Raw genomic sequence first — 24249 nt, forward strand, 5'->3', positions numbered from 1 at the left:
ATAGTGAAATAGGACATATTGCCTTCACTAGTCTTCTTCGTGGGTATAGCATTTGCAGCCCACCAGTTGAGCGGGCTGCATAGCGGTGAAGTATTTTGCATCGTCATATTTAATCGAGTGAACTTTTCGGGCCTAGACTTTTATAGTACGGAGTATAGTTGCATATATGGCTTCATCTACTAGCATTGCAAGCGGACCAGAAACATCCAGTCAGTTCAAGGTGGACAAAGGTACAGATTTGATATGACCTCACTACTTTCATTCGGCCATTATTTCAGCAGCAGCGGTACGTTTGTGTTGCTTGATTGAAAATCGCAGCAGAGAGTAAGTAATCGTTGATAATATTGATGCCTTCAATTCCCACACGGCTACCGTTATGCTAGTTGTCCTAATGGCAGTGATTAATTTAGTCGAAAAAACCCTCAGTAACTGCAGAAGAATAGCATTGGGTAGAATAGGTAAGGGTGCATCTAGGCCGGGTATACATACTTATAGTTCAGATTTTATGATGGTATGATGATTTGATGATATGATGGATTCCCAATATTGTAAAATTATCGGGTGCTGGTAACAAGTTTCGCTACTTAAAAATAGCGTTGTCGGCAGGATTCGAACCTGCGCGGCAGAGCCCAACAGATTTCTAGTCTGTCGCCTTAACCACTCGGCCACGACAACATCGAGCCACCGGTGAGACTCGAACTCACGACCCCTGGTTTACGAGACCAGTGCTCTAACCACTGAGCTACGGCGGCTGATGAGGAAGCGAAATATAAAGATGTTTGCAACTTTACTAAGTGACAATCGCCAATGGCCGATATAACTGACACTATTGTAGTATCAGCACCTGTATCAAATCTAAACCTACATGCTACGTGTGTCCTTCAATGTTAAATTTAGTATGCCCTACGACCACGGTTTAGCGATGATAACACTAGCGTGCGTACTACAAGTAGGCAACATATATTAGTTGAAAACGGTCGCAATCGGGCTCCTCGGTGTTTCCCTGAGCATTAGGGCTGTTTAAAAATAACCTTTTTTCCTGAATCTTGCAGGTTACTTGATTAAATCGTTAGGTTGCCTTAAAAAACGACGCACACCAAATTTGAATTCATTCCAACCAATATTCGCGGATTTCGTAGAGTTTGAAAATTTTGAATTTGCCTAAAAATGCAAAAAAAATTTTTTTCAAATTTTCCTTCCAACCTTATGAAATTGTTGCGCTGTCTTCGAAAATGATGGAAAACAAATTTGACTCAATTCCAAGCTGCAGAAGCGGAGTTATTCAAGTTTTTTGCTGATAATTCTGGGATGATCCACCAATCAAGGATAATCCCAGAATTATCAAAGAAAAACTGAAATAACTCCACTTCTACGGCTTCGAATTGAGTCAAATTTGTTTTGCACCGATTTCGAAGACAGCGCAACAATTTCATGGGGTTGGCAGAAAAATTTGAGAAATTTTTTTTTTTGCATTTTTAGGCAAATTCAAAATTTTCAAACTCTACGAAATTCGCAAATATTGGTTGGAATGAATTCAAATTTGGTGTGCGTCGTTTTTTAAGGCAACCTAACGATTTAATCAAGTAACCTGCAAGATCCAGGAAAAAAAGGTTATTTCTGAATAGCCCTACTGAGCATGGTCACCAACATCTCTATCAGCGGTGGACAATAGAAAGAGAGAAATCCAAAATCCTAAATACATTACACACGGCAGTGATGGTGGTACAGAAAATATGCATGCACAGTATTCGGTATTAGATAGGAATGAATGATAAGACCGTGAAGGTCATTTAGTCTGATCACACCAGAATCAAACAGGTACACCTAACTCTAAACAGTCTGGCTGAAATAAATGTTAGTTAGCAATATATCGCCCCTGATCTATACCTTACTTTTTGCCAGCTGCTTTTATATTCTCTCTACATTGGTTGAATTTCGAGACATTTTGACCAATCTTCGTTTCTAATTCTGGTTCAGAAACGGATACAATCAATATGGAGTTGGATACCAATACCGCAGCCCTCTCACAAGCGGTTACCTACGTATTGGTAGCGTCTGGAATAGGACTCGTTCTGTTAGTTCCAATGCTATCACTATTCATCAGGATGAAGATAAGGTGAAGGTCGATCATTTCGCTTCGTGGATACGCGTATAAAAGCTTGTACACATACAGGCCCTATTGATGTTGACTTTGGTGCATCTCCACCAGATGCTCTCGAATGATAGGTTCAACCTAGACTTGGGGTATGAAAGTAGACATCGTTCAAATTCAAGTAGAAGTAGAAGTAAGATCGTAAAGTGCTACTGAAATATAAGTAAAAGTAGCGATTTTCAATCCATGACTTCCCCACCCGGCGCTCATGCATTATTGGGATAGCATGAAGTGGTAGTGCAAGACTTACAAAGATGTTAAAGGCTATATCTGCACCTTCCTTGTCCGGGGGCATATGCACATCATGCATTCGTGGTATGCATATGGACAGATCGTGTGTATGTATATCATAATTCGGTGAAATGCCGCCAAAAATATCAAGGACAGAAATAAACTACGTCCTTTCCTTTCCTGACTAAAGAAAGAGCAATTAGTCCAGATTCGGACAACCAGAATACAAATTTCACCTCATGTATGGCGTGTTTTAGTTGTGTCAGTACGATAGGCTTCCTGTCAAAGCTATAAATGGGGGGGGGGGGGGGGTAGGTAGCCAAAAAAGAGGACATTTTTGCGTTATTTTTGATTTCCTGGTGAAGGACAAATCCTTCTAAAAGAGGACGTATGGTACACCTAATACAACCACATGAGGAAAGGTGTCAGTAGTGTATGTAGAATATTACCTCGTTTCAGGAAAACTGTTTCTGAAAAAATATCTGAGTTACTTCCAAAATGTATGAGTCATCAATATCTATATAATGAAATACACGCCGGGTTGGGGATCGATTGAATTGCACCGCGCCACTACCGATCTCTATTTTGAAATATTTCAAGAATTCAATTCTACCGAAATAAAATATAAGATGCGTGCGGGCTCGTCCGGGATTTGAACCCGGGACCTCTCGCACCCGAAGCGAGAATCATACCCCTAGACCAACGAGCCGACGGCTTCGAATAATGAGTTTATTTCTAAAACCGTGATTTAGAAATGTCTCCTGAAAGAATGCATACCGTGTCAAAATTGCAAAGATAGCATGGCGTAAAGGTAACTTCGGCTTGTCTGGGATTTGAAACCGGGCATTCTCGCACCCAAAGCGAGAGTTATACCCCTACAGACCACTGGTTCTCAACCGGTAGGCCGTGGCACAATGTGTGCTAATTGGACTACTGAGGGGTGCCTCGAGAAATGTGGTAGACAAGGTCGATGTAAGGACGTTAGCAAAAGTAAGGAATCCCAATTATGAGTGTGGCAAAATCGGTGGATCTTCTATTTTCACCAGCTCAAGACACATAATATACAATGCGATGCCACCAAGAGATGTGAGGATGTCGAAATGACCAAGTACGATCACCCAATCCAGCATCCCCTCAGCCAAATGCCCGATATAACGGTGCTCGATCTTGACCTTGCTTGTTTCAGGCTTTGTCGCTGTTTTCATCCAATATTACTTGCATCCTTCCTTTTCCCGGTCTATCTCTGGGCCATAGATGTAAGTCCGATGTCATTTCAGCGACGTATAGGGAGAAGAATCTCCGATAAGCCTCCGACGCACCGGAAAGTGCTACTGCCATTCAATCAAACCGGGCCATCCGCTGTCAATGGAGGTGGAACGCCAACTCGCCCATATAGTAGCATTTACGTAGGTCATAACTGAACATAAGGGCATCGCCCGGGTATTAGGGTCGTGATGTTGAGGTCTGGCCGAAGGTTATGACTTTCTTCTAGTCATCACCATCAGAACCTCGAACCGAACAATGGCATGACGTATAGTGTAGTTAGATTACCCTTTTTCTTTTTAATCATCAAATCTTGAAATAAACCTTGTGCTCAGGTTAGCCTACTCATTTCATTTAAGGTTCGTGGTATTTTAAGATCTGTGGTATTCAAACCAGATCGATATTACTTATTAGGATCCCTGATAAGTCAATTGATAGCACGACCCACTTGCGTTCCTGATTTTTTGTAAAACACCAGATCGACGCACGCGGAGAAGCCGAGATAAAGGAGGGATTCTAAAGTTGACCTCGGTCGGACTTGGATCCGCAACCCGTTGATGTGACAGCGGCCAACATACCACCAACTTATCTCTCCAGGCATGGTACTCAAAATTCGTGGGTGCCGCCAACTAATTTTCCCATTCAGAGGGTGCCTCTAGGTCAGGGGAGGGCAAACTTTTGAGCTCGCGGGCCGTATTCAACATCTGAATCCATTCGCGGGCCGCACTATATAAAATTGGGATTATAAAGCAAAACGCAATTTTGGTCTGTTCATAGATTTACCATGTTAGCTTCAAACACCCTTCTACTGTGTGTAGATAGAATATAAATATCCTAATGATACGCATATAGAGAGAACGAATCTACCTAAGACACGCATGAATCGTTTTTTGTGAGCACATCACTGAAATAATTAAACTGGAGAGGCCAATCTGGAATAACACTTGTGATCCGAATTATGTCAATCTCGTTTAGGATTTCTGTGATGTTTAGCAGTTGAAACCTTTCAAACTTCGCGGGCTCTGAGATCGGGCTGTCGCTCAAGAAATCAAACAAAATAAATATAATAGGAAGTAATTACCTTAGAACAGTGGTACTGAAACTTTTTAAGGTACGCTTAACTTATGATGATAAAAGATTTTGCCCTCCCCCCTTATCGTCATATCACAAAACGCCACCAGGATGCTAGCAAACCTAACGGACAGTTGGATGGCATGGAAGGTTACGACTGTGAATGAGAGATTTTTTAAATAGGAAATTCAGAATAAATACAGAGCAATACAATTCCGAATTGGATGTGAATCGCGCGGAGCGCGAAATTTTTTTTAGTTGAGCTCAGCTTCGCGACTCCCAGTTTGAGAACCACGGCCTTAGAATTATCATGGTGAAATATACTAAGAAAAACTTTAATCACGTCCCGGCATTAATTTGATTTTTAGTACGCATTTTATCAATATTTTCTTTAGACTCGCGCGGGCCGCACAGAACGGTGTTGCGGGCCGTAGTTTGCCCACCCCTGCTCTAGGTCATCAAGGTTGAGAACCACTGCCCTAAATCAACTAGAAGATACGATAAGTGGCGGGTATGATATTTACATCCTATCCTGTGCCTAAATGAAGGCAATTTTGTTATCGAAAAGGAAATATATGCATAGGATCAGCAGATATACCTATTACGTGGATCGTTTTGTAGCTATATGGAGCAGAGTCATGTTGTTACTAAAACACTAGTCTCATCCGCGTGAACGGTGTCTTACAAAAAGCCTAGAACTGGGCCGTGCTGCAAGTCGGTATAGCTACGGAATCAAAAATAAGGAATATTGGTATAGTGTAAATGGTCATTGTAGTCGACAAACACCATGACCGTAAAAAACAACAACAACTAGACCATAGAGGTTATTGAACCTTATTAGACAGCACCGTCCTTCACAATTACCATTCAAGCTTTCATCGAACCATTCGGAGTTCGAGGAGTAGTTATAATAATTGCTAACTACTGATAAAAGAAATGGATTGAATTGTTCTTCATTTCAGCTACATGCAACACTGATTAGAACAATTAAATTTAAATATAGTTGGGACGCTGGAATTCCCTGACAATCACCCATAAAACCGAAAATAGAATTGTTCCGAACAATAGCAGCGCTTTGGGGAAACGAGGCTTTGCCAAGAGTTAGGTATTACCCCGGTAGAAGCTGTACATAGATTGTTGTTCCTTTATTTTAAACACCTTGATTTCTTAATATATCAAAAATAAATGGGTATTATTTCAAACATAAATACCGGATTTGGTGGGCTCGGCCGGGTTTTCAAACCGGGACCTCTCGCACCCGAAGCGAGAATCATACCCATAGAGACCAACGAGCCGACGATTACTGCAGATATGAGTTTCTAAATTTAATATTAACTAAATAACTGAATCGCACAACGGGAGAAAAATATTTCATGTAGCATAAATCTGCCAAAGGTAATTTTTACATTGATTTAGAAAACATATTTTCACAATTCCGGACATTTAGGGATATTTCGGCATTTCCTCACGGGCACAGTTGAAAAACTGAAATTCCAGACATGTCCACGACTCATTACTCATGGTAGTCAAGAGCACTGATTGGTGATTGACTTGTATTACGATATGGGAACGCATCACCTGCCAATTTGAAGCGAAGTCCGTGCATGTTGCGTAGTGATGTGACAATGGCAACAAAGAAGATTTGAATCAACCTATATTTTGGAACCAATGACTTGTAACTTCATTTGTTACAACATTCTTTTCTCCATTGACTTCATTTCGAATCTGTATTGCGCATGTGATGTACGTAGGCTACGTATTCGCGGTGCAGAAAAATGAACAGGGCCCAAAGTAAACGAATTTTTCGGTTCGGGTTATATAGCTCATGGTTTTAGTCCACGCATTAGCATTTTGAACTCCAAGCAACTTCTCCCGAACCGATCAGAATCGCTCCGCACAATGTCCAGGTCTACTATAAAGTTATATTATTAGTATGCCTAGGCGTTCTCCTGTATAGGCAAGTTGCAATCTATCGAATATAATATAACATACGGAAAAAATAAATTGACGTCTCTTGCGTTTTAGGGAACGCAGGAGGATGCGTGCGCAGCAGTTAACGAAATCAATTTCGGTTGAACTACGGCAAAATGAACAATGTCAAGAAAATATGATCAAGTCTCAGCGTCAGAGTCCGGTAGCTAGCCCTCTGCATGGGATATCTGATCCGGATGCCCGGTCTGAAGACTCAGCCATGAATGAACTTGGGCAGTGACTTGACTCGAAAAGGAATTTTGCGATATCAAATCTATTGTTATTGTTTGTAATACACGGTGTTACGACATCATTCGCCGGCATTACTATGTATGAGTCCCGGGATATTGACTTACACGTAGGGATGGGCAGCACTATTCGAGTATCCGAGACCGTATCAGTTGTAATGATAAGAGTCAACAAGTGAGAGTCGGTATTGTTAAACGCGAATATATGCCTTCACGCCAATGGTAATGTCCTATAAGCGAAAGATATTGTTTCAATATTTCATTCTCACACGCACGCTCGCAACTCAGCATTGAATAATATCTGACACAAAGCTTACGAATGTTCATGATACAACATTTCTATTAGGTAATGCCTAACCTTTGTGTAACTGACATCGTAATTATTGGTACTCGAATAATCGACTCAACTCATATCTCCATCTACAATATTCACACGATTTGTCATCATTCTGTATGGATGCATTGAGTGCATATGAAAGATATCAGCTGTTTGCAAGATCACGAACGGTTTCATTCTAATGACCGTGGGTAACTTTGGATTGCTTGTGATGCCTGACGTGCTCGTAGACAGCGGTAATGTAGGCCTATATGTAATAGCCAACGTCATGAAATGGAAGATTGATGAGCAGGTAAACATAGTCAATGGGAACAACGATTAAAATTTGGAGAACATGTGCTACTTTCTAGGGCAGTGGTTCCCAAACGGTGGGGAATTTCCCACTGGTGGGGAATTTCGAGATTTCTGGTGGGGAATAGACTCACTTTAAAAAAAAACTTTACAGTAACATTCTCCTTTAATAAATGTCGTGCTGAAATGCCGACCCAATATTTCATAGCTCATTTGCAATTCAGCGATTCATATAATCAGTGCCTCCAATTAGCGAGAATCACCTGGATAGCGACACGTGATCTCCAGAAATGTTTTATTCATTTGTACACCATCATCGGTCACGAAACGTAGTGATAGAAAAATTCCGATTCGTTGTAATAAGAGCTCATATTGCTGAACATGTATTCAAGGGAGATCGTGGACTCGCTAATTGATAGCACATGCGGACTCGTTACAAATGAAATTACGTATTTATGTTATTTCAAGTTCTTTTAGTACTGTGAGAAAGTGTAGTTTACTGCGGCTTATATACATATCGCACGCATGAGCTCGTCAACATCAGTAAGTTTATCTGACCCATGTATTATTCGGCATTTACGTATGTAAATTGATGCTACTCCGCAAGATTTGGTACATTTTCAAACCCCTCCTATTTTTCTGTTGGCTGCGTGCCGGGGTAGATACATAGATTAACGGAGGGGGGGTTACGGTTACCAGTTCACCGCTGCGTTAATTTTATTGTGTACTGATCAATTCCGGGGATCTTAACAATCCCCAATAGCACGTACTATTTACTAAGCAAAGTCTTTGAAAATTTTATTGGAGGTAGCACTTTAAAGGGTGGATATGGATATAGAGATTTTAGGTGGGGAATGAAGGCTCGGAATATATCGGAAGTGGGGAATTAGGATAAAAAGGTTGGGAACCACTGTTCTAGGGTTAGGCGGCGTCTATGATTGATGACTCGCAAGGTTGTATAATCACAAAACTAATTGCCAAGTGTGGATAATCGGATATTTCAGGCGGTAATCCGGCTAAAAAGAATAAATCACGAGGTGGTCCACGAAATCTCTAAATTTGGAAAATGGTTGGAATTCCAATTCGTATTCTTTTCATAAGAGAAATCACGAGGCAGTTTCGCTTCAAAACTGCTAAGAATGCAGGCCTCACTAAATAGAATGGCCGTCTGAGATGAAATATTGTACCGTGCAAACTCAATTTAATTGTCAAATTGCCAATAGCCTACTGGCCATGTTGCTGTTGAGATATGTTTTTACAGGGTTTCGGAAAGACTTGTTTGCAAATATCCATTTCTCCTATGACACACATAACCGCTAACCCAGAATAACTTAGAGATGAGCGGCTAGATAGAAAGGCCGTCCATTATATGTTCATTAAAAATCCGTTTCTCAATTTTCTGGACATATATTTTGCGATCATACCCAAGGTGCTCTCTTACCGAAAAGAGTGTCAATTCTTAACCGAAAGGCGGAAAAGGATGGCAAACAATAACATAATTTAACTCAGAATATCGCAGTCATAAATCCTACTTGGTGCTTACGTGAGTAACTTCTGCGTTCCTACGTGCATTAATAATTTGGATTAAGATATTTTACTCGATTTATAACCGATACAAGTCTGAGGTAGTTTCATTATCCATGGGTGTGTATTCACTATTCACACCCGCGTATCAGCGGTGGTACACGGGTCGAAACTACACACTCTTTTCACTAAGAGTGTGTCGCCGGAGGCGTTAATCGTTTTTATTACATTCGACATCCCCCTATTTTTGTGGAAATGGATTTTCGTCACTCGTTCATATCATTCACGCTAATTATCAACCCACAATCGCGTATTTCAAGAAATGCAGCGAGAGAATTCGCTTTGACATAACATGAGCCGTTCCGATTTCTACATAAATAGTCTGATGTTATTTTCAAGAAAATTGATTTTTTGCTGTTTACCACTAACTTGCAGTTGCTATTTGCACAAGACAGGTGGCAGCTGCACGATAGTTGAGCTATATTCGAACTAAAACTTGGTGGGCTACTGTAGCCTAGTTACCAGCAGACATGGGGTGATTACTTCATGCATGTAATCGATTGCGATTACGATGACTTCTGAATGACGCGATTACGATTACGATTACAGCAAAATCAGGGAGTAGTCGATTACGATTACGATTACATTGGAAAAGTAATCACGATTACTCACCATTACATTTATTTTGCATCTTAGAAGCTATGTTGGAAGATAATATATGGATTGCGCTGAAAAGGCCTAATGTGATAACAAACTCCCTTTAAAAAAGATGCGTCATTTGTTTGTTACGTCATAATGTACCCATTGCCCATTTTCATAGAGGTCGATTTATCGCGCCCAACTATTTGCATTCTTCCCAGGGCCATAACTGCCGCACCCCAAATTTCACAATAGGGTGGAGAGCGACCTCGAAGGGGACTCAAGAAGTATTTCGTAAACCAACATAAGTTATGAGTATTTTCGAGAGATCTAATTAACTTGAAAATCCTCTCTAGATCAATGATTCCCAACCGCGGGTCCGAGAGCTGCATGCGGCTCTCAGCTAGCCTACTTGCGGCCCCCATTGACGTTGGAAAATCCAACAAAAATTATAAAAAAAAATCAATCTACGACTAACAAAAAAATTGATATTCAAAAAGTTCACGGGCTTATTGCATTGGAATCTGGGTGAAGACTAATTTCTTTGGTGTCGAGTAGCGATTCTCTACTCAGCAACGATTTCGTTACTCAACTCACGTCAGAAAGTATGCTCACACTCAAATGCGTTTGGACTGGCACTCAAATTTAAGTCTGCCAAAACCAGGTGGTGTTACAACACGTTTTACAACGCTATCTGACCAGCAAAACAGTGAATTATTTGACTTGATTGTTAAGTTTAACGGCCGCAATGACGGAATGAATGCTTTTTTACCCATGATGAAAATGTTCCTACTGTAGTTAATGTGGCCGCAGACCCGATAGTAATTTACAACTTGAGTTGCTAGACATGCAGTCAGACATAAAAACATGACAATTTGTTTGTGCGTCTCACGAAAGTTTTTCTTTTAGTCTGCTACGTTTGAGCCACTACAATATCTTTGGATTATATAACAAACCTGAGGTCACGAATTAAGAACATACATTTAAGTAATTATAACAAGAAACCAGAGGTCATAATCATAAACAGATGAAACTGTCGTGGCATCAATTTAAGCTTCTACGCTTCGTTCCGAAAACTGTTCTTCGACAAATTTGACACATCGGTTTTCCATTAATATCTGAGAAAGCAACCCCAGTTTTCGCTGTATAATTTCCCGTTCCTTGTTCTTGTTTATGTTCAAACCATTCGCGATGAGTGAAACACTCTTTAAAAATGTACTACACTACAGCGGGAATCTTTTGCAACAAGAGTCCTGATGAATACCGATTTAAAACAACAACACATCAACTCGAGCATATATCAAGAAACTGGCCAAGTGGCCGTGCTATAAGTCGGCAGTTACAGAAAATAAGAAGAATATCAAACTGGTGTAAATGACCATAGTAGTCAACAAACACCACGAATACCCAAAAAACAAACATACAATGAAACTGGAACACAACAAAGAATGAGCAGTCAATTACAATTACAAATACAATTATTATGTAACAATACAGCAGTTCCAGTAGTAATTGCATTCATATTGAAAGACGTCGGGGGCCGCAAAATACCCGTCTGCGGGCCGCGGGTTGAGAACCCCCGCAATAGAGGATCAGTGAAACGTACAAGCAGTGAATGACTCGTTACTCTCGCATGTGACACAGCAGGTGTATCGCACACAATACCCAACACACATGATTCACAAAATTCAGTGATTCAATCGATACCGTTTACTTGATGACTCGGAATTGACTCGTAAATATTGCTCCGAGTCACGAGTCAATTCGCATTTTTGAAGCGCCGAGTCAAGTCGAGTCAAGTCATTTTTGCAAAGTGACTCGAGTCAAGTCAAGTCACATGAAAAAGTCATGACTGGAGTGATCCCAACTCTGCAATCTATATCTTCACAATAGCAGATTTATAAATTTTAAAACATTGATCTACTTTTGGTTGCACTTTAATCCATTTGTCATTTGATATATCATACTTTTCAAAATCATTAGAGGGTTCGAAATCTGAAACTGTAAAAATCCAGTTGTCAACGTGATAAGCAGAAACAAAATCATGACAAGCATTCATAAATGACAACGAAGTCCACTGAGCGGAATTAACATCATAACATTCTGCAGTGTTAACTATCTTTCCATTCCTCCTCCCACCGATCACAAATATCTTTTGGTCAACTGCAACAACACCACTTCCACACACAGGAAATCTCATTGGTTCGAGGTCAACCCACTCGGATGAGGATGGAGTAAATCTGCAGAATGAGGAAACGGCAAAACGATTGTCTCCTACACCTCCGATACAATAGATGGAATCGTTCAATGATACGAGACTTGCATATTTGATTGCAGTAGGTTTGTCTTTCAGTTGAAGCCAATGATTTGCAGAGGAGTGAAATGTTTCCACAGTACTCGATGTCCCCGGATAACTTCCTCCGATAACGAATATCGACCCCGACAAAGAAACTGAGCGGGGAGTTTGTCCGTGGTCACTAATCATATCTTCCATCTTTTCCCATTTTGAATTTTTCATTTGAAAGTATAGCCGGTGAACTGATTTATCCTCACATAAAACATAAATGTATGAGTCGATCGAAATCGTACTGAAACGTTTCAAATGCTTGAACTTTTCGTCATGGAACTTATCTAGTTCTTCAGTGATTGGATTGAAGGATCGAATACAATCCGTGTAATCATCAAAAAGAAGTAATAATTCATCATCGTCCTTTTCTTCTTTCGTGGTGTCCGGTCTTTTCGCAGCTTTTAGAAGATGCTGATTAATAAATTTATACAACGCCAAGTCGTTGCTGACAATTGGGTGCGTTTCCAACAGATGTTGCAAAAATGCCGAAGAGATTTTGTCAAATTTGATTACGTCAAGACATTCATGCAAATTCAATTTATTCCCCCAATTATGTTCAATCCACTTCAGAGATACGATTAGTTTTTCTTTCTCGCATAATGTAGATTTGCTGGACTTCAAAAGAGTGAGAACTAGGTTTTTCCCAACATTTCCAAATTCAGGTTGGTTTGAGACTTCCATGATATTTTCATGAAAGAATACTTCGCATTTCGCGGCAACAGTATTCAGCCCATACATATCCGCAACATTCCTCGTAGAGAAATAATTCGCTACAGTAATTGATTCTGCCAAAATATCAGCAACTGCATGTTTCACATCTTCCAACTGCATGAGAATTGCGACGTGAAGAAGATCGCTCGTCTTTTCATCCGAAATCTCAAAATTACCCGAATATATGAAATCAATACAGTTTTTCACACATTCCCAATCCACATCTTTGAACACGACTCTTCCTTCGCGACTCTCTTTTGTGTCGTGCTTGAGCATGGCTCTGAAATAACCCGAACCAGCCGACAATACGTTTTTGTGGGTGTGATAGAGATCATCTCCAACTTGAACTATGAAATCACAATGATCATTTTCCAGTTTCATTTGATATAATTCTTGCATCATCTTCACTGCGTGTTTCTCCACATTAGGACGTATAACGTGCACCATGATTAACGGTTATAATTTATATACTTGATATAAGGCTGTCATAAAAAGTATTCACACGTATTCGAAAATCTCATCCAAACATATAAGCTGAATTTCAAGAACCACGATAATCGTGACCAATGTTCCCTCTAATTTTTGACGAGTCTGCGCACACTCACGAACTCACTGCGCAGACCCTTGGACAACAGTGCGTAACGACTAAAAAAAGGTCATCACTTCGGATTTTTTGTGCGCAACTTGTGCGCAGAGACCATCTCAGCACTGCGCATTTGCGCACGTGCGCAGCTATGAGGGAACATTGATCGTGACGATGCACTGACTTACAATATCACATGCCTATGATTCATAATAACCATCATTCGATCAAAAGTCCCATCACTCGGTTTTCGGACTATCGTGGAATATTTGTATGGTACTATTACCAGTAACCTGCAATAATGAATACAAAAAATTTTTGAAGGACAAAGTCACCAAGAACAGAGGTCTAGAAACTAACGTATCAACAATCAAAACCATGGAGATACTCATGACCTTGCAGAAAGTTGTGTATTTCCCTCGAAATACCTTACACTGATACATCAATATCATCGTCGTTGTCACTCTCGATTGAAATATGATACTAACGTCACATTATCTGGGGACAGTATACCCATAAACGATGCAATGAACACTGATCACTGCTCAGCTCATCTATCTAGTTCTGCAGTACAGAGGACATGAATCATGCACTAAATAAATAAATCACCGACTGCTATATTTGAGATCAAACAAAGATGTAACTTTTACCAATTACGAGCATGCACCCACTGTTTACATCTAGCAAACATTCAATTCGAAGAGATTAGATTGATTTTTATCATACTAAAATGCTAAAAATCACACGTTTTTATCTGATTCCAAGACCGAGTTACACTATTCATTTCCTAATGGTTTCTAGTACGTATCGATAACACATCCTGAGAAAAAATCATAATTCCAAAACACATCATTAAAGTTCACATGTATGACCTAAATTGTGCCATCGAAGCAACAAAAATCCTATCTTAAAAAATAGTGAATAAATTTTAGGTCGTCGCAATGTCTGTCAAACATCAGAATATCAGTGAATAATATATTCATATTTGAAATAAACATAAATATTTTGGAGTTGACACTATACGAGGGCAATCGTACGTGTCTGAAAATTAAAAAATAATATGTTTTAACAGTACACATTGATTTCAAAAGCGTTCGACAACAAAATATTACTATCGGGTATACGACCGATCAAGTTTCAATGGTTGCTAGGCGGGACTATCGAAACTATCATTTTTAAGATATATTTTGTTTTTGATATTTGCTTTATTTCAATAAATTCTGAACGCGAAAGTATCGTCTCTCACCACGCGAGTCGTTTTATTACAATTAGGAATCGATTCAGATTCGAGTAAACTCGAATCGTGTTGCCCAGTCCGTAGCAATATGCTGTCTCGGTACCCCATATTATACCGAATTGATTTGATAACGAGTTCAGCCAGTATTTCCAAAGAGTGACGCGGAGCAGAGGTTTATCTTTGTCAATTATAATCCGTTTAGGAGAGTAATTAGCCTTTATTACAGTTGATACACCTTCAATTCCCACTCTTGGGATGATTCTGGGCTTCGTAATTGTGGTTTACCTAGGGTTACCATATTTTGAGATCCACAAGGAAAGTTGTCAAAAATTCTGAAATCTCTAGTACCGAAAAGGAAAACTGATGAATTTGAGAATTTTTCGACTAATAGTGAAAACAAAGGTCATCATTTTGACTCGACCGCCGAATTACCCGCCTTTACCCAATTTCAGAAGTGCTCACTAAAAAAAGTCATCTGTACCTTCTCTACTCTCGAAATACCCTCCGCGTCGTATTTTTCGTTATCTTGCCAACTCTGGCGTTCGCTGCGCCGAAGTCCAGTATTTGATCGCTTTGTAACACTTTTTTCTATAATAAGAGGGCAAATTCCCGAAATGAGGACATTTAGGCGTCCTCCGCGAGCACATTCAATTTGTTTAAAAAAAAGAACAAATCCTCTTAAAAGAGGACATATGGTAAAGGCATTGAATGTTTGTCATATTGTTTTGTAACTATTCGCTCGTACTACTGCAGGTAATACCAAAATCTGCTGGTGCATGACCAACTCTGTCGCGCTGAGATCCGTATAGGTAATACAAGTTCTAGTTTCTAGTCCTTGCCTTAAACACTCCGCCACCACAACACCGAGCTACCGGTGACATTCGAACTCACGACTCCTGGGTTACGAGATCAGCGCTCTAACCACTGAGCTACGGCGGCGGACGTCGAACAGAAGTGCGGAGCTGTTTGCGCTTTTATAAAGTACCAGTCGATGAGATCCCCTATAACTATATTCATTTGAAGATCATCTTTAGTAAATCTGAACCTATATGCTACATTCCCCCTACAATAATGATTTTAATATGCCTAATGGTCATTGTAATATTGTACCATTAACCACGCGGCATCTGCAATAACCGTATTGTTCATTGTTTGCAAGGCGCAGCGGTGATAACATTAGCGTACACTTTTAGCGACAAGATGTGTATTACCACCTGTATTCTATCCTGAGCGGCTCTGGCGAACAAGGTCTCCTGGTGAAATCTAACATTGTATCAAAATAAAATATATTCAAGAATATATTATAAATATGCCAGGAGATTCGATCTATGGCAACATATTCATGATTGATCTGTTTTCAATGACACCAGGCGTGTTAAGATTAATATCACCGGTAATATATTTTCTAGACATATGCGCGCAGATAGGAAGACACCAGGTGCGAAACACCAAAGAAGGTGTACGATATGCAGTGGGAATTTATTGGCATATTTCGGTTGGCAAAAAATTCGGTTATTGAATTTTGGGTCGGGTTCCCAGGGTATTAGACGTTAAGAAGCAATGTTTTAGGCTGAAATGGATGCTCTCTTGAAAGACTACTTCAGGTCGTTTCGACTGCATCCAATATCTTCATTTTATGGTAATCTTTTTTGTTTTGAAATGTGATGTATATAGTTTAGAATAAACTGAGCTGGCTGACCCCAAATTCGGGATTCACATTTCACCTTAATATACCCTCATATTCCCTCATTCTACCAAAATGAGAGGTCAACACCAGCTGTGCAGACCACATATAAGTCGTTAGCAATCATATCATTTGGAAACCACGAATAAGAGCCAGATGTTGAAATAATAGGAGTATCCGGTATACCTCTGCGTTGTCGATAATAACTTCACCAATATTCTGCAGTATGGTGATGACACTCTGAATTTCAGTCAGTGATTCCCAACCGCGGTTCCGAGAGCCGCATGCGGCTCCCAGCTAGCCTTCTTGTGGCTTCCACTGAAGATTGAAAATGCCACAACAATATTACAAAATCAATTTGCAACAAAAAGATAAAATTCATATTAAGAAATTACCCCTGCTTGGCTTGGAGTCTGGGGTTTATAAATAAGGATGGAGACCAATTCCTGTGCTGCCGAGTAGCGATTCTTTAATCAAAAACTCGCGCCAAAAGCATACTCTCACTCATATGCGCTTGGATCGGCATTCAAATTTGAGTCGGCTCACCACCAGATTTAAGTGCAAATGGTGTTACAAGACATTTTCCAACGGTATCTGACCTTAAAACCAACGGATCATTTGATGCACACAACATGCTTATCAGCAACTTTATTGATGGGTTCAATCGCCGCATTGACGGAATGAATGTTTTCTACCCATAATGAAAAGGTTTTCAAATCTTATTGCAGTTAATGTGGTCACTGCCCTTGGTAATTATAAACTTGAGCTGCTAGACATGTAGTCGGATATCGAGCTCAAGGAATCATTTAAACTGAAGACTTACTTGAATACTTTAGCTAAGTTACTGAGGGAAAGTATCTTAACGTAATCAACCAATGCGCCCAGAAAAACGATTTTCTATTTTGATCAACTTTTATGTTATAGCAAAATGGCCAGAATCGAAAATCAATATGGCAATGGATTGAGCGATGACCAGTTCAGGCAGCTGCTGCGTGGTGCATTCTCTGCAACTGCGCATCGATTTGACACACATCTTGAAGTTCAAAGCCAATGCCAAGCTGGACATTAAATTGATGCGTGCGTAATTGATGCGTTGCTGCGTGCTTTCATGCTTTATAATTTGTGTTATACCTAATGAGTGTATTCGTGCGGCTGTACAGGTAGGCCCACTCTGAAATTTAAAATGCGGCTCAGACACCAAAACAGGTTGGGAACCACCGCTCTAAGCCTAGGCGATATGATTGGTAGCGTACATGATACCGAGATTTAGATCCTACCAGTGTTGGGATCAAGTCACTACCTTCGAGTCACGAGTCATTTCGAGTCATTGCACATTTTGACTCGAGTCAAGTCAAGTCAATCGATTTTCAAAGGTGACTCGAGTCAAGTCAAGTCACTCGATTTTCAGAGGTGACTCGAGTCAAGTCGAGTCAAGTCAAGTCAAGTCACGAGTCAAGTCACAATTCAAGTCAAATTGCCTTTTCGAAGTATGAGGCATGATAACGTCATTGCATTTTGCTAGCTGTCTAAAATACAGATTGAGTGGTGATTGATTTTGAACCGATGAACGAATATAAAGTTAAATATACATGCAAGAAGGCGCTGTATCGCTCACATATACGTAGAACTGCTAAACCTCAGTTTATAGTTATCAGCCAAGATAGAGAATAGATACGAATTGATAAGATGCAATAAATTACGCATTTACAAATCGATATGATCCAATTCGAGCCTGCGCCAATGGTTGAGGACTATATAAACTATATTCGAATTCAGTTTCAATAAAACAAGAAGTTTAGCTAAGGTAAAACAGAACAGAAATTACTTTAATATACTAGTTTACGACAACGTAAGCTGTAAGCTTCGATCACTTCGTTTGCGGTCAATGTATTTGTGAGAGAACAATGGAGGCTCCGTAAAAGGCACGTTTATTAATTGATTGGTCGCTCTCACGGGTTACACCAGCGTTTCGCGAACAATCCGAACATCTGCAAGATGCATTGATTTTGATCGACACCTATTACTTGATGACTTGAAATTGACTCGTGAATTTTGCTCCGAGTCACGAGTCAATCCCCATTTCTGATAGGCCGAGTCAAGTCAAGTCAAGTCATTTTAGCAAAGTGACTCGAGTCAAGTCAAGTCATACGAAAAAGGTGACTCGAGTCTGACCCGAGTCAAGTCATGACTCGAGTCATCCCAACACTGGATCCTACCCTAAATCTTTTTGTATGGCGACAACTTATTTTTATTGAATACTAAATTACATGCGACCCGCGAAATACCTATATACTCGGGTCGTTACTTAGCTGCAGAGCAAAGTCATATTGTTACTAGACCATTAGACCAGTGTTACTTTATTCTTTGGAAGGCACCGCATAGGCCGCAATCACCATACCATCACATTCACCATTCCTCGAATCCTTTGCAGTTAGAAAATATTATTTACCTATAGCAGACTAGTCATGAACGAAATGGATGAAATGAATCTCTATGAAAGCTAGCTGTTATACTGCTTCCAAATAAGTAAATCAAGTCAGGGTGCTGGAAACCCCTTAAAGTCAGTAGTAAAGACGAAAATTGGCATGTTTTAGAACAACAGCAGCGCACTGACAGAAACGAGGCATTACAATTGAGTTGCTATTCATCTGGACGAAGTTACGTATATACAAGTCGTTCTCAGTTGTAATCCGGTGGAACACTAGGGTTTCTCTGAGCTAATATCAAGGGATCTCTGGAGGTAAAGAAACATACCTCACTCGCACATATGACATGCGATGATACGGCCGTCTTGGCTATCATATTGGTTGCAGGTAAATAGGCATGACCAGTAGGCCTAGTCGATTTGTCACTTTTGTGATGGTACGCCGTGTGCAGTGGCGTATAGGCAGGAGAGGTTGGGTTTCGACATAGTAACCCAGTCCTTCTGAAAAGCCAATTCTATCTCCGAAATTTATAAGCTCACTGGTAAATAAGCAATGTGTATTCGTGCTATTGCGTTTTGACCGCATTTCAAAACTGGTATCTTAACTGAACAGTAAAAGTGACACTGATTCGTAATAGATATTCCTTATGATGCTGTCGTTTTATGTGAAAATTAAAATTTATAGACTTTGTTCTTTTGGGAATCTGTTGATACCGTTAATTTCTCACGCCAGCAATATAAATCAACGTATTAGATGTGTATTGTGATTATGTTTGTCATTTTACCTCAACGAAAATTTGGGGTTACGCGAAGGCTTGCAGATTGACGTAGGTATATTCCCGGGGTTATCAAATGAGAACGAACACAACTTTATATATAATGTCAATACAACTTGCAAATCAAGTTTGATTTGATCTTCATGTAAAGTTGGATGGTGAGACAAAATATCATTATTTGAATTAGGCGTGGTAGGGAAGTGTTTGGTAACCAATCAACTATAGTACAAGAAACGGAAAACGAATTTGTCAAAATATTGTAATGATTATGCCAACAAAAATGTACAATTTTCACCGCAAATATGACAGGCAATGTTCCCTCTAAGCTGCGCACGTGCGCAAATGCGCAGTGCTTTCACGGTCTCTGCGCACAGAAAATCCAAGTTGCGCGGAAAAAATCTGAAGTGATGACCTTTTTTATAGTCGTTACGCACTTTTTCCTGGGGTCTGCGCAGTGAGTTGGCGAGTTTGCGCAGACTTGTAAAAAATTAGAGGGAACATTGATGATAGGTACAATTCGAAGTAGCGCAGCGTGTGTGAGCGAAGGAATTTGTAATCGTATCGTAGATATGTACAATCTATATCTTCACAATAGCAGATTTGTAAATTTCAAAACATTGCTCTGAATTTGGTTTCACTCTAATCCATTTGTCATTTGATATATCGTACTTTTCAAAAACATTGGAGGTTTCGAAATCTGATACTGTAAAAATCCAGTTGTCAATGTGATAAGCAGAAACATAATCATGTCCAGCATTCATAGAAGACAATGAAGTCCACTGAGCGGAAGGAACATCATAACATTCTACATTGTTTAATTTTTCCCCTCTCCTCTTTCCACCGATCACAAATATCTTTGCGTTTACTGCCACAACACCACCCTTGCACACGGGAAATCTCATTGGTTGGAGGTCAACCCACTCTGAGGAGGATGGAGTGAATCTGCAGAATGAAGAAACGGTGGTACCATCTTTTCCTCTACCTCCGATACAATAGATGGAATTGTGCAATGATACAGGACTTGCATATTTAATTGCTGTAGGTTTGTCTTTCAGTTGAACCCATTGATTTGCGGAGGAATGAAATGTCTCCACAGCCCGCGATGTATTCGGCAAACTTCCTCCGATGACGAATATAGACCCTGACAAGGATACTGAGCGGGGATATTCACCGTGGTCGCTAATCATATCATTCATAGTTTCCCATTTTGAATTTCTGATCTGAAAGTTTAGTCGGTGGACTGATTTATCCTGACATAGAACATAAATGTATGAGTCGTTAGCAATGGTACCGAAACGTTTTAAATGCTTGAACTTTTCATCATGGAACTTCTCTAGTTCCTCAGTTATTGTATTGAAGGATCGGATACAATCCGTGTCATCATCAAAAAGAATTATTGATTCATGTTTGTCAATTTCTTCCTCCGTTTTTTCCGGTCTCCTCGCAGCTTTCAGAAGATGCTGATTGATGAATTTGTATAACGCCAAGTCGTTGCTGATAATTGAATCAGTTTCCAATAGATGCTGCAAAAATGCCGCGGAGATTTCATCGAATTTTATTACTTCAAGACATTCATGAAAATTCAATTTCTTATTCTGATTATAGTCAATCCACTTTAGAGAAAGGATTAGCTTATATTTGTCGCATATTTTGGAGTTCCTGGACTTCAAAATTGCGAGAATGTGGTTTTTCCCAACATTTCCAAATTCAGGTTGGTTTGAGATTTCCATGATATTTTGATGAAAGAATACTTCGCATTTCGCGGAAACAGTGTTCAGCCCATACATATCCGCAACAGTCCTCGTAGAGAAATAATTGTCTACAGAAATTGATTCCTCTAAAATATCAGAAACTGCATGTTTCACATCTTCCAACTGCATAAGAATTGCGACGTGAAGAAGATCGGTTATATTTTCATCATAAATCTCAAATTTACCCGAATATATAAAATCAATACAGTTTTTGACACATTCCGAATCCACATCTTTGAAAACGACTCTTCCTTCACGACTTTCTTTCGTGTCGTGTTTCAACATGGCCTTGAAATAATCCGAACCAGCCGACAATACATTTTTGTGGGTGCGATAGACATCATCTCCGACTTGAACTATGAAATCACAATGATCATTTTCCAGTTTCATTTGATGCAATTCTTCCATCATCTTCACTGCATGTTTCTCTACACTAGGACATATCACGTGCACCATAATTAACGGTTATAAATTATATACTTGATGTAGGGCTGTCATAACAAGTTATCACAGGTAATATAAAATGACGCCCAAGCATATAAGCCAGGGGTGTCAAACTTAAATTGCGTCGCGGGCCGGATTCAAGCCTTGAAATCGTTCGCTGGCCGGATCAGTCAACTGATTCCAAAATAATACCTCATGTCATTGCTTCGCACTCGAATATTATAATACATCAAGTATAGGCCTATAAAGATACTACACGTAGGGTTACATTTAAAACAAAAATCAGTTAAAAACAAACATGTTTAAAACGTGTTTTTATGGCCATTTATTGTTTTGTTTTTAAGCCATGACAGTAGTTAGTATGATCGCTCGTGGTGTTCAATTGTTTCTTATGGGCCTGCTCGACCGGTGCCGCGAAACTCGTGTTGAACCGGTGACCCTTTTGACCCCCATCCCCCCTTTCGCTCGACCGGTGCCTGGGTTAGTATAGGCATCTCTCGCACGGTAACCCTTTTCGGTATAGGGATCGCTCAACCAGTACCTCGAAACTCGTGCTGAACCAGTGACCCTTTTGACGCCGCTTTCGCTTAACCGGTGCCTGGGCTACTGTAGGCATCTCGAATTGGGATCGCTCAACCGGTGCCGCGTATTTACAGACCCCGTATCGCTCAACCGGTGCCATTGTTTCTGGCCGAGCTCGCGACCTGCCTGTCATGTATTCTTACGCGATCTCTGGTGATTCGCCATGTGTTCTTATGGTTGCGTTGGCATGTCGTACTTTCGGGTATAGGCATCTCTCCACCGGTGTTGAATATGTATCAGGTATGGTAAATAGTCACGTGATTGGTCCTTAGTTAATGTGTATATTCCAAATTATTATATATGACCGATTCCAGGTAATCCTAACGTTAACGTTGAATGCGACTTCAATATATCGTTATTCTTATGGACGCGGCGACATGGTAACGTAGCTGATATATACCTGGCATTATGATAGCGTTACGGTATAATGATCGGTCACACGGTTCTACATGAATACGTCATAGTTTAATCGTGACAAATGGCCGATCGACTCAAGTCTTTTCTCGCTGTCTATTCATTCGTATGTAACCTGAATTTTTTGTTTGTAATATTTTATTTCGGCAACATTCATGGAAAGAAATATGCACGTTTGTTTTTGGGTATTCATGGTGTTTGTCGACTACTGTGGTCATTTACACCAGGCCGATATTCTTTGTATTTTCCGTAACTGCCGACTTATAGCACGGCCCACCTCTAGGCTTTTTTAAGACACCGCTGACGCGGATGAGGTGGCGAGGAGGAGCCTAGGTAAACCACCAACACTTAGATATCGGAATTCGGAAGTCGACCTCGGTCGGACTCGAACCCGCACCCATTGGTGTTGTAGCCGCGGATTATACCACTGCGCTATCTCGCCATGCACGTTGAAATAAATACAGTCGCGACTTCGGTCACCTTGTGAAAATGCAGAACATAATCACAGAACAATACCCGCCATTTGCGGTGACGGGGAAAAAGATTTTATTTTACGAAAAATAAATGGCGAAAAATCACATACAAGAAATGCGATATTAATTAACATGGGCCAGAGAAGACATGGCCAGTTCGCCCGGGGACAGGGGGCACCAACAAACAAAGGCCTCCACCAAAAACACACAATATATGTGGTGGAGGCCGACATACAACACAAAAAATACAGGGGCGAACTGGCGAGGTCCGACTGCAGGCATTATCATAATAGTTGTGGTGGTGAAAATCGAAAAATAATATTAGTCGTCATGAAGTGGGGGAACTCCTCCCCTTAGCATTTGGAACCGCACGGGAACTACAATCAAAACTAAAACAACACAGGGGTCCACTTATGTTAATTTGGGGAGGAGTTCCGTGAATCAATCCAGTGTCCAGTTGCCTGCAGTCGAACCCCGTGATGGCTAGCGGGCTAAGCTAATAACCAAAAACACAAAACACATAACAAATAAAAAGCACGTGAAGGGGGGGGATCAAGTCCTCTCGTGGTCCCGCACACTACACCAAGCCTTCCAGACACGATGAGAGCCGCGCTGAGAAGCGACCACGGCTCGCTCGGAGACCAGTCTGGACTCGAAGACCGAAACACCCATCGCACGTAAGGTGGTCAGGTTCCCGGGGTGGTAACTCCCCAGGGACCCGACCGCGAACGTGTGCATCTCCACCACCTTGGCCGTGGCAACGCGGAGAGACTCACAGAGGTCCTTGTACTTTGCGTGTTTCAGTGCAACGGCAGCGTCCATACTGGCTACCCCATTCTCGAAGGGGCACACCACATCGATGACTAAGACCCGGCGACGATCCGCTAGGATGAGGTCGGGCCTCAGCCGCCTGTTGGCCAATGTGGCGTGCTCCTCGCAAACGCGGTCCACATCGCATCTGAAAAAAGAAGAAGAGCTTGGAATACAATCCAGGAGCACCCCAAGTACCGAATTGTGCCTGTTCGTGATGCTATCCATCACTGGCAGGCAGTGGTTCAGTACGTGGGGCAGGGTCTCAGTATGCTGTCCGCACTT

At 40.7% G+C, this 24249-nt stretch overlaps 3 protein-coding genes, 1 long non-coding RNA gene and 3 other non-coding genes across 7 annotated transcripts in view; 1 reads left to right on the forward strand and 6 right to left on the reverse strand.

Annotated features, from left to right (window-relative positions):
• The first annotated feature begins 170 nt into the window (after positions 1 to 170).
• Positions 171 to 7001, forward strand: LOC145448403 (uncharacterized). The gene is made up of 3 exons (XM_080326787.1): positions 171 to 230; positions 1978 to 2116; positions 6743 to 7001. The coding sequence occupies exons 2-3, from the start codon at positions 1995 to 1997 to the stop codon at positions 6927 to 6929; spliced, it is 309 nt and encodes a 102-aa protein (XP_080182913.1). The 5' UTR covers positions 171 to 230; positions 1978 to 1994; the 3' UTR covers positions 6930 to 7001.
• Trnas-aga (transfer RNA serine (anticodon AGA)) lies at positions 595 to 675 on the reverse strand. The gene has a single exon. It is a non-coding gene; the product is annotated as a tRNA-Ser (tRNA).
• Positions 680 to 752, reverse strand: Trnat-cgu (transfer RNA threonine (anticodon CGU)). Its single transcript has one exon. It is a non-coding gene; the product is annotated as a tRNA-Thr (tRNA).
• Trnap-cgg (transfer RNA proline (anticodon CGG)) lies at positions 3021 to 3092 on the reverse strand. The gene has a single exon. It is a non-coding gene; the product is annotated as a tRNA-Pro (tRNA).
• Positions 7002 to 11603: 4602 nt separating the features above from the next.
• On the reverse strand, positions 11604 to 13232 carry LOC145441678 (kelch-like protein 41b). The gene has a single exon (XM_080319601.1). It carries the CDS (start codon positions 13230 to 13232, stop codon positions 11604 to 11606), a length of 1629 nt encoding a protein of 542 aa, XP_080175727.1.
• A 6836-nt stretch (positions 13233 to 20068) lies between these two features.
• On the reverse strand, positions 20069 to 21697 carry LOC145441686 (kelch repeat and BTB domain-containing protein 12-like). The gene has a single exon (XM_080319615.1). The coding sequence runs from the start codon at positions 21695 to 21697 to the stop codon at positions 20069 to 20071; it is 1629 nt and encodes a 542-aa protein (XP_080175741.1).
• A 1158-nt stretch (positions 21698 to 22855) lies between these two features.
• The window catches only part of LOC145448602 (uncharacterized), a 92466-nt gene continuing 91072 nt past the window's right edge, over positions 22856 to 24249 (reverse strand). The window contains exon 2 of the long non-coding RNA XR_013917974.1: positions 22856 to 23117. This is a non-coding gene — a long non-coding RNA (uncharacterized LOC145448602). The remainder of the gene's footprint in view (positions 23118 to 24249) is intronic.

The sequence above is a fragment of the Botryllus schlosseri genome, chromosome 1 (genome assembly GCF_051294905.1).
Source record: "Botryllus schlosseri isolate E-star chromosome 1, Bs_hap1, whole genome shotgun sequence".
NCBI lineage: Eukaryota > Metazoa > Chordata > Ascidiacea > Stolidobranchia > Styelidae > Botryllus > Botryllus schlosseri.